Source organism: Chinchilla lanigera, unplaced genomic scaffold, assembly GCF_000276665.1.
Source record: "Chinchilla lanigera isolate Chin_1 unplaced genomic scaffold, ChiLan1.0 scaffold00021, whole genome shotgun sequence".
NCBI classification, from domain to species: Eukaryota; Metazoa; Chordata; class Mammalia; order Rodentia; family Chinchillidae; genus Chinchilla; species Chinchilla lanigera.
Genome location: NW_004955422.1, coordinates 21,404,141 through 21,414,802, shown reverse-complemented (window position 1 = coordinate 21,414,802; position 10,662 = coordinate 21,404,141). Strand labels below are relative to the sequence as shown.

The 10,662-nt window shown below is 41.6% G+C and overlaps 1 protein-coding gene across 2 annotated transcripts in view; it reads right to left on the bottom strand.

Moving 5' to 3' along the window:
• Positions 1–8,651: 8,651 nt before the first annotated feature.
• Atl3 (atlastin GTPase 3) overlaps positions 8,652–10,662 on the bottom strand; it is a 47,000-nt gene continuing 44,989 nt past the window's right edge. For both annotated transcript variants that reach the window (XM_005384672.2, XM_005384671.2), the window contains exon 13: positions 8,652–9,999. In XM_005384672.2, the coding sequence (XP_005384729.1) occupies positions 9,913–9,999 (87 nt within the window). In that variant the 3' untranslated portion in view covers positions 8,652–9,912. The remainder of the gene's footprint in view (positions 10,000–10,662) is intronic.

The window sequence follows — 10,662 nt, the reverse complement described above, 5'->3', positions numbered from 1 at the left end:
AGTCGTGGCTCTGCTCCTTGCTAGTTGTAGAATCCATGGTATGATTTCCTCTCTGAGCCTCAGTTTGCTCATCTGTAAAATGGGGTGATGTAAGCATATGTTATTCTCCAAGGAAAGAACAACACATGGGATGATGCCTTTAAAATGACCAGTCATTTGTCTGGCATGTGATAAATCCTTAATCAGGACATGTTACTAACATGAAAAGAATGTGCTCTTCAACTTCACGTGGTACTCACCTGCTGCTTGAGAGTCAGGGGCATTGTTTTAAAATGCCAGCATTTTATGTGCGTTATCACTCAGCCAACCCATTGCTAAGCACATTAAGCTAGTGACTGTGAGGTCACCCAAACCCAGGAGGAAGAGGTTCCATTTTGAGGACATGAGAGTGACTTCTGCCTCTCCTCACCCTCTGCTTCCAGATGGATGCAGATGTTACCTCCCTTGTTTCCATTTTTGCCCCAGATAAAAGCAAAACAAAAAGCATGCCAGGGTGGGGTTGTAATTTTACTGCAAGTATATATTGTACTGAAGTATATTTTTTACTTTTTCTGCACATTATGGTTCATGTCTGGATGTTCACCCTTCAAACCTCATGCATTCATAGCTGGGGCTTTTGGGAGGGGACTGGATCGTGGGTGTAGATGCTCATCAGAGGACTAGGCCACTGGTGGTTTTGTAGCTAAATGTGATGTTAGGAAATGCAGCCTGGTCAGAGGAGGCGGGTCACAGGGGATGCGGCAGATTGACAACTGGTGGTCAACTTGTAACACTCAGCTGAACTGAACCAGTGTGGTGCTGGGTCGGGGAGGCCCACCTGAGGGTTGTTGCCGGCAGCATAAGGGGCAGAACTCGAGAAGAAGAGAGGCTGTAGGAAGCTGTAAGGAGCTGTTGCTTCTCTTGGAGGAGCTCATCATGCTGGCTTTCCTGATGAACTTGGCTGTTCTCTTCATCGAAGGAACTTGGGATTTTACTGTCACTGAGAATGGCTACGGTTCACTTTGGGGGAGCTTTGGCCCTCACTTTGAGCATTGTTTCCTGGCTCCGGAGGGGAAGATGGTGCCCTGCTCAGTCTCCTGGAGCTTGTCAAGTTCGCTTTCCTGATGGGAACTCGGCTTTCCTCATCATCAGAGGAGCTCGGAACCTCACTGTTGCTGAAGACAGCTGTGGCACTTTTCAGGGGAACTCGGGTTCTTACTTTGAGTGTCCCTTCCTGGCTCCAGTTCAGATCCCTCAGCCTGCTAGCACAGATCCTTCATCCCGCTGGCACAGACTTTCTAGCTTCCATCACTGACTTAGGGCCTTCCCAGCACAGGTCTGTGAAACAGGCCTGTGTGAGACATTGTCATGGGCTCTTGGCCTCTAGTTGGGCTCGTTGGGGGCATTGTTATAGGCTCTAGGTCTTCAGCTGAACTCTTGTAGGACATTACCGTGGGATCCAGGCCCTCAGCTGGATTCTTTGGTCTTTAGTGTGTGGACAAATTTCCTGCACTCTTTTTGTATATGATTCTTTGGTTTAATTTTTTTTTGCATCAGGAATGAAACTCAGGACCTTGTGCTTGCAAGGAGGCAGGCACTTGTGCCACTGAGCTATATACCAGGCACTGTATATGATTCTTTGGGTGACTATTATAAAATCTATAAATTATATGTCTTGTATTGTTCCCTTTGCAAAACCCCAAACTACAACAGGGGACAAGGCCCAGAAGGGTTTCCCTGTTGGGAGCAGCTAAGCTAGTGATCTTTCACATGTGTGGAGCTGAAAACCCAAGGAACACCCTGAGAGCATGGAGCACCCCAGGCAAACAGGTGTTCCAGCCCTGAGAACACAGGACATAAGAGGGTCAGAGGCAAGCTAGTTAAGGGGCATCACATGACAAATGTATAAATAAACACACTGGGGTGGTTGAGCAGTTCCTTTCCTCCCACCCAGAGAGAGGGCTCCACTTGACCTAAGCTTTCTCTCTCTTATCTTTATTTTTCCATCCTCTTGCTGTCCTTCCCCCTGGGAACTTTGAGAGCTGTGCTGAATGCACATTTCTCTTTCAATCCCCACACGCTTGATCTCTCTCTACTTCCTGTCTGCCATGCCATGAGCTGTTTCTCCTCTGCAATGCCCCTCTGCCCTTCCTGGGAGCCAGCCAACTGAAATATCTAAAACTGTAAGCCAAAATAAACCTCTCCTTCTTAGAGCTGTGGATGTTGATTTTGTGTCTCAGGCAAGAAGAAAGTAAGACATAAGTGTTTGAAAGCAGTTCTGTACGAAATGCCCCCTAGTCGTAGTGAGAAATTTCTACATGATGCTGGCATCATCACCAGCAAAACTCTTCAAAACCCCCGCTAAGCCAGTTCATACAATTTATCAGGAAAAGTTTATTTGGCTCATGGTTCTGGAAACTGGGAAGTCCAACAGCGTGGTACTGGCATCTGCCCAGCATCTGGTGAGGGCCTTGTGCGTTGTCGTAACATGGCCGAGAGCATCACATGGCAAGAGGGACTAGCAAGCTCACTTTCACAACAGAGCCAGCCCCTGGTAATCCACGAGTCCATGGGTACATGAACCCACTCACGTGAGTTCTGCCATCATCTCCAAAACTCTCACTTTTCAAGTACAACTGGGGATTCAGTCTCCAACACAGGAAATTTGGAGGACACATTTAAACTATAGTCCACCCACACAAAAGGAGGTAGACAGGTAGACAGGACCCAACTAGCATCTCACTCCAAAGCTTCTAGGTTTTTCTGCATACCACAGATACGTAGCCTCATCCATCTTGTTTTCAAGTTTTTAGTATGTCTCAGCTCTGCCATGCTCAGGAGAATCCATTGTTATGCCAACTCCCTAAGGAGTAACTGAAAAAGGTAAAAAGTAGCCCAAGGCTAGAATACTGTATAGGCTTGAGACCCCACAGGGAACCTGAGCAGGTGGGGTGAGACAGAGGGCCAGGGTAAGAGAGGGCAGACTGTGTTTAGGGGAGGTTATTTGTAATAGTTCTCTGCACCCAGGAGCAGAAAGCCCGGATTTTGTGATGACCTCAAGCCCTGCTGCTTAATAGTTACTCAGAATGGGAGCTATGGGAAAAACATGTCCACCAGCCAACTAAATACAGAGTTCCCACAAGTGTCAGGCACTGTGGAGAGCCTTGGTAACATACCGGCTTGAAATTTGCTCGGACCAGAAAAATCAGACTTCTATGAAAGAAAAAGGTGAAGTGTAACTTCCTCTATCTCTGAAACCCTTCAAGTCCTGCTGAAGAGGAAAGGTAACAAATCCCCAGGGAAAGGCCAGAACAGCTTTCATTATATAAATATGCATCCTAACCATCTCTACTTCTCCTTAAGAAAGCATTCTGTAATCTTTAACCTGGAAACTGTTCCAGGCTCTCTCAGTTCCATGCTTGCTAAGTGGCCTGCCTGGAGAACTGGTTACAAGTATTTGTTTTGGTCTGGTCAGGAGTCTTTCATTTGGTGACCGTGTGGATTTGGTAAATCTGCCAATCATGCTGGCTAGAGACCCCTGTGACCGGATATGGATGGTGACAGTGCCCCAGTTCCCAGGCTATGACTGCAGGAGGATTCTGTAGCCTTCACTGAGAGATACACATATTTTTTAATAGGCAGTAGGTCAAAAGGGAAAAACAAAACAAAAAAGCATTTCTTCCCTAGGGGACATTTAACTGTGATGATGTAAGTCTAGAATATTTTTGCCTGCCCTCTCTGAAGACACGAAGACGCCTAGTAAACATTTGCAACAGCAAATACCTCAGCAATGGTGCCTTGATAAGTGCTCAATCTGAGTCCCTCCAGTGCTCGATATGTTTTGTCCCTAGTCATGGTTACAAAAACTTTTTCCAAGGCTGAGCATGGTGGTGCACATCTCAGGAGGCTGAGGCAGGAGGATCATTACAAATTCAAGGCCAACCTGGACTACACAGTGAGACTGTCTCAAAAACGCAAGGTCGTGAGGTTAGTTGTCCGGGAGAAAAACCAAGAGAAAAACCAAAAAAAAAAAAAAAACTTTTTCCAGTTACAATTTATGAATTAAGCTAGAGTTGGACTTGTTTCTTTTTATCTGTGATTTTCATATTAGTGTAAGTGTATGATACATAGTACATTCACTGTGAGGAATTGGTACATATACACACCAGTCAAAATATCAGGTATGGGTTCTTCACTCATGATTTTCTTTGCAGAGTTAATCTGATAAACATTTAAGTTCCTAAAACCTACGAAGCCACTGGGCGACATACAGGTCTCTGCTCTCAAAGACCTCTCAGTCTAATAAGATGAAAAGCTGTACATTCAACCATAACAAATACAGAAATACCATAAAAAATAAAATTAAAAATAAAAAAATTTTTAAATGAACTTGTGATGGCCAGGTGTGGTGGCACACGCCTGTAATCCAGCACTAAGGAGGCTGAGGCAGGAGGATCACCGTGAGTTTGAAGCCAGGCTGGGCTACATAGTGAATTCAAGGCCAGCCTGAACTACATGAGATCCTGTCTCAAAAATAAAAAAAATAAATAAAATAGACTTGTGTTTCACAGTCTGGTATAGGATAATCACTTTATCTTAGCCAAAGGCTGAGAAGCAACAATATAGGGTAATCAAAGGCAATTCTTAATTTGCTTGACTTCGCCTCACCCACACAGGACCACAGTCCTCACTCTGGTCTCTCCTGCCCAGCTTATACTGAAGAGGACATCAGCACTGACAGTGGCACCTGAGTACTAAACCTTTGTTCCCACCCTACCCTACCCAACCTCCGTGTGCAGCCCTCCCAGATTTACCAGTGGGGAAACCACAGCAGCACCCAGAACAGCAACCGGCATAAAACCACCACCAGGGATGAAGGCTGCTGGATCTGGTGTTTCAAACTATCTTTCTACTGTAGGGCAATGCAGGGTACAACTCAAGGCATGAGTTTAACGCCACCTCCCCACTGCCTCCAAGGTCACCAGTGAGAGGGAAATCTTTCCGCAGAGCTTTACGTCCAGCCCTCACCACCTCCAAAGAGAAACCATTTAACCCATGGCTCCAGATGGACCAACCAAATGAAAGTGCTACAAATTCAAAGGTAGCAACAGCACGTTACTAACAAGTTTCCGTGCACTTTTAAGCATCTCGGCCAGTAGCACAGCCGCCTTTGGTAAGTGCTGCAAACTGCCATCTCCTTTAACTCAGAGACATCCACTCCATTAAAGATTCGATCCCTTTGCCAAGGCCCTTTCCCTTTCATAGATCGGCCCATGATAAAGAACAAAAACACAGATATCATGTTGTGATCTTTATTCCATTAAATGATCTTACAAGTGAAACAGAAACATGCTTTTAATATACTAATAGCATAATCTCATCCTGCTGCATTTTTTAAAAACTACATTAAAATTTAAAGCTATTCAAAGACAACGGTATAGCAGAAAGTACTTTTAACTATTTTTTTTATTATTAAGAAAACTGAAAGAAAACCCAGGAAAATGTCTATTTGTTTAAGATTTAACTCCTTTAAGGTTTCTATAATGTCAGCTTTTATTCATCTGTTAGAAAGCTTTGGGAATCCGTGCAACCTCCCCTTGGTTTTTTTGTTGTTTTGGTACCGGGAATCAGACTCAGGACCTCGCGCTTGCCAGGCAGGCGTTGTGCCACTGAGCTATATCCCCAGCCCTCCTCTTGGTTGTAAAAGCACTATTTAGCTCTGGCACATGAAATTCCTTCCCAAATAAAAATTTCCTTGAAAAGTTCCTGCTATCGGGTACACACATCACTAATTATCCAAGTTATAGTCCTGTTCTTTCTTTGTGTTCACTGTATTTGTGGCTTAAGGTTTTCTCTGTGGGGAAGATTTAGGGATTGAAGTCACAGTACTGAATTTGGCTTCTTAAAAGAAAAACTATCAAAGCTGCTTTTCCTTAAAATCCTAATTACATCTGCTAGTAAAAAGGATACCTGCTACATTCTTTTTCTCCAGAAGGACCTATGGTAACTGCGTAGAATAGCCTTCAGGAGCTTAGACAACCCTCCAGATCAAAGGCACCCTTATTACTCGGAACATGGTAAACTGGTGGTGGTCTCACCGAGCAGTAGACCGCCCATCCTGAACCTCAGGTAAAAGCCATCCACTTGCCTCAGACAATACTGAATGGTACTTGCCCACTGTTAACTCCCACTTCATGGAGTAGCTGCCCCTCTGCTGTCTCTGAATCACCTACAATGTTTATAAAAGTGAGGATTTCAGGGCCACAGCCCTGAGGCAAGCTCCAGGAATCTGTATTTTTAAACAAACCTCCTAGATAAGTCTAATGTACCCCAAGGTAAATGAAAATCACTGCCCCAAATTTAAGTGCAGTATGACCTATCATGATGACAACTATTCAGTTGCAAATCTTTTATAATGACATTTTTAAAAGATAACCACAGTTTGTACTTCCACAACTGAACTTTGTATTTCCTAGCCAGAATAAAATTTTATTGGATCAAATATAAACTATAATAATGCAGTCAAAGTTGGCTACTTTCAAAGAAAACATCAAATCATCCAAAATTATATTTCAATACTTCTAAAGAAACAAACACAACAGCCAGGGTTAGTGATACACTCCTGTAATACCAGCTCTTGGCAGGGTGAGGCAGGAGGACGGCCACAAGTTTGAGGCCAGCCTGGGCTACATAGTGAAGCCCTGTCAAAAAAAAAAAAAAGAAAGAAAAAAGAAAACAAAAGTAGTTCCATGTGACTTCTACATAAATTCCATCATTTTTCTTACTAAAGCCTAGGAACAATCAAATTGCTTTATTGCCTTTGCCAGGGTTAAAATCAACCTAATTTCTCTATAGTTCATATTTACATACTTATCTAAATTTACCCTACCTTAGGCACCAAGTTTATAAGCCGTGTAGAACACTGTGTGTGACCTGCTGAAGAAACTGACTGTAAGCACAAGGCAGTATTTTTATTCATTTGCCCAAAGAAAGAAAAAAAAGAGAACAGGAATAAACAAAACAGAAACAATATTCATAGGCATTTTACCAAGTATAAAGGTGTCAAAACATAACCCTCCATGGGCCAGGCATGATGGTGTATGGCTGTGATCCCAGCACTCAGGAGGCTGAGATAGGGGATTGCCATGAGTTCAAGGACACCCCGAGCTACACAGTGTTACCCTGTTTAAAAAAAAAGACCCTAAAAATGTTTTATCATCATATATGATAGTTTGTCCTCACCATCTATAAACCTAATCTAGAAAGATTTCTCATGGAAAAAATGAAAACTGATTTTATTATTTGGGCTATAAGAAACAAATTGGAAGTACTTTTTAAAAAAATTTGGCAACATTTAACTTCTTTTTTTTTTTGTCTTTTTGAGAAAGTTTCACTATGCAGTTCCGGCTGGCCTTAAACTCACTTTGTAGCCAAGGCTGGCCTCAAACTTGCAGTGATCCTCCTGCCTCAGCCTCCTGAGGGCTGAGATTACATGTGTGCACCACCATGTCCAGCTAACTTTTCTTAAGAAGTTGTTTTACTGGAAAAATTTTTAAATCTCCAGTTATGTTAATAGAAATGTGTTCTCCATATTGCTAGGACTGTGCAAATTAACAATGTGTGCATGGAAGGTCTCTCACAAGTGCCTAAGCAGCAATATTTGCAGTCTGATTCCTACACAGTGTCCCTGACCCACAAAGAAAAAGCTGGAGAAGGTAACAGGCAAAAACATTCTTCACAACCTGGGAATAAATCTCCCCAGGACTATTTACAGCCAGCAATGAGAAGGCATTTTTCATTGGAAAAGTTGGTATAAAATCATCTGTCTACTGATAAAACAGAAAAGAGGCCTGAGAACTTTATAAACACTTTCCAGAGGCAGAATAAGTCATAAAGACAAAAAGGGGTATACTTCCCTGGAGTCCTTAAACCAAGGTGATCCCTTTACAGGACAAGAACGGAAGTGTTCGATTTAAACATTTACACCACCCTAAGACTACTAAATCATAAATTCACTTTCTTTAAAGATGTAACACTTTAGTCTTAGGATGAAATTTAGTTGCATTATCTATTCTCACGGAACTATTTTAGATAATTACTCTGAAAGCCATAAATTTACTTACAAAATGGCTTCAAAACTAAGTAGCTCAGTATCTGTGTGGGCTGCCAGTAAGAAGGAACCTTCACAGAGAGAAGCCACCTGAAAAGGCACCAACATTACAGAAGCAAGCTTCAGTTCATTAGTTCAAAGCCTGGCTTCACTCATAAGCAAGTGAACAGTTTCTTAGAATAAGCTAGACTTCTTCTAAAATGCAACAAAAAGTGAATGAAATATCAGGCACTTTAGGGAGATAAATAGGAAAATATATAAAATGCTTACAATTAATTCAAGACTTACAAAACACTTGAATGGTATAGTGTTAGTAAAAAAAAATTCTCTGAGAAAGAGATTAAATGCTAGAAGAGACTTTCTTTTTTCTACCCTCCATTCAAACTTCATGTATATGAAATTCATACACAGACTTTGCTTAAGCCTTCCTATCTCTTTCCCACAACAAAACTCAAATTATTTCAAAATAAAAACACACAAATACCTGAATATTTATATAAATATTTGCAGGCAAATTTTAAGAAGTTTTAAAATTCATAGTAATTCATTATAAATCAAAGGAAAAAGCAACAGATAAAACTTTTTAATCATATAATCATAATAAATTTTTTCAAGAAGAATTGTAGATACTTCTAGATATTGTCTACATTTGGGTAAGACACTGGTCCTTCCTAAACCAAAGTTGTTTTAAAGCTACCAGACTGGTAAGAAGTAAATTTTAAGGAAGAACCATTAAATAAACAATTTTAGTTTCATTAAGAACATCAGTGCATAGAGAATAAAAATAAAGTTTGAGCAGGGACCTTAAATGGGCGGTCACTAATTAGTGGTAAGCCAAATGAAATAGAGGATTAATTAAAGGCAGTAATATCTGGTAATGTCTTTTCTCTAACCCTTGGTAAAGTATTATACCTACACAGAACTCTAAAAGCAAAACTTATCAAATGGCAAATTTTAAGAGCTGTGTGTAACACATAAACACAGAAAACCACAGTGGCTCTGACCAAGGCACAAGTTCAAGTGACTTATTGGAGGTCACAGGTTCACTCAAAATCAGCTTCTTCTTTAAAATAAGTCACTCCTTCCATTATGAGCCACTGTGGCTTTTCAAGGCGTATTTGCCTCTTTTCTGAAAAGAAGCTACAGTAACCAAAAAAGACAGAGAGATCAGGTTCAATAAAACTGCCAGCCTATCAGGGAAAAGACCTTACATTCCAGAGTACGGTACATTAACACATTTGATTTCCCCACATTATATGACAAACAGAATACCAACATTACAAGTAAGATCTTGAAAGTATAATGGCATTGTTTCAGTTAATCTTTAGTTCTGAAGTTTTTCCAAGTTTTGTAAACTTTTTAGAAAGGAATTCTTCTCAAAAGGAAAGTGTAAGAGAACTGACAAGTTTCACTTCTAAACAGCATATTTCCCAAGGTTATTCTCCGTCCCTTCCCTTCAGGTCCATAACAAGCATAGATTTCATCTGAAAAGGCACTAAGTGGTACATAAGAGACTTAAAACCTGCATTTCCATTTTTTTCCTTTAGCTTTTTCTCCCATAAAGTGCACAAAGCAGAGAGTAACAGGAAACAAACCTACGTTCGGATCTGACAGCAAAGAAAAGCAATGCTTCCAACAGAAAATGGAAGCACATTTAAGAATTTGAAGCCACAGGAGAGGTCAGTTTATTTATTACAGTGTCCTGTCGCAGCTCTCCCTGGATAGTCTCAGGCCTGCCGTTCCTCTAGACCTGGACCTGTGGCCTTGGCAGAAACTGAGGTTCTAGGGGCTGCTCGGGCTCTTCCTGGATCCTCGTGGTAAGGCTACTGAGTTTTTTTATCCACAGGAGATCGCCCAACAACTGCATCTCTCACAGCAGCCTGAGTAGAATTGCCAATGTGAGAAGAAGCCTGCAAAAGTCCATTTATTCAACATGTAAGTTAATAACATACAATACATGACCAAAAGAGTAAGTCCCTACAGATAAACTCTCAAATACAGTATCTGTCTCCACCACAGGTGTCTTACAGAAAGCAAGAGGATAAGAACAGAGGGTAAGGGAAGGCTGGGGCAACAGCTAACTGGAACATAAACTCAGTCACCAGGGGCGAGGGAGGAAGCTCCCTTGGCTTCACAGAATACTGACCTAACTGGTGTGTTCATGTTACTCAGAAAAAGAAATAAACCAGTATCAAAGATCTGTAAATCTAAAGATCACGTCAATGCAACAGGCACTGGCTTTTTGGAAGATTTTAAATGAAGGAGGGGCTGGGGATTTAGCTCAGCGGCAAAGCGCCTGCCTGGCAAGCACAAGGTCGTGAGTTCGGTTCCCGGTACCAGAGAAAAAAAATAAAATAAAATAAATGAAGGAGATGCCACCCATTTTCTAATCCAGTAAGATTCCAAGTAGACCATTTTATAAACTACACGTTTTTTCCAAAGCTCTTGATTTTTCAGTGAAACAAATTAATCCGGGAGTAGGGAGGGAAATCACACAGGAACTGTGCCTGAAAAGCACATAAAGTTTCCCGGGAGGAAAACTGAATATTCTTGCCTGAGCTAGAATGTTTTGC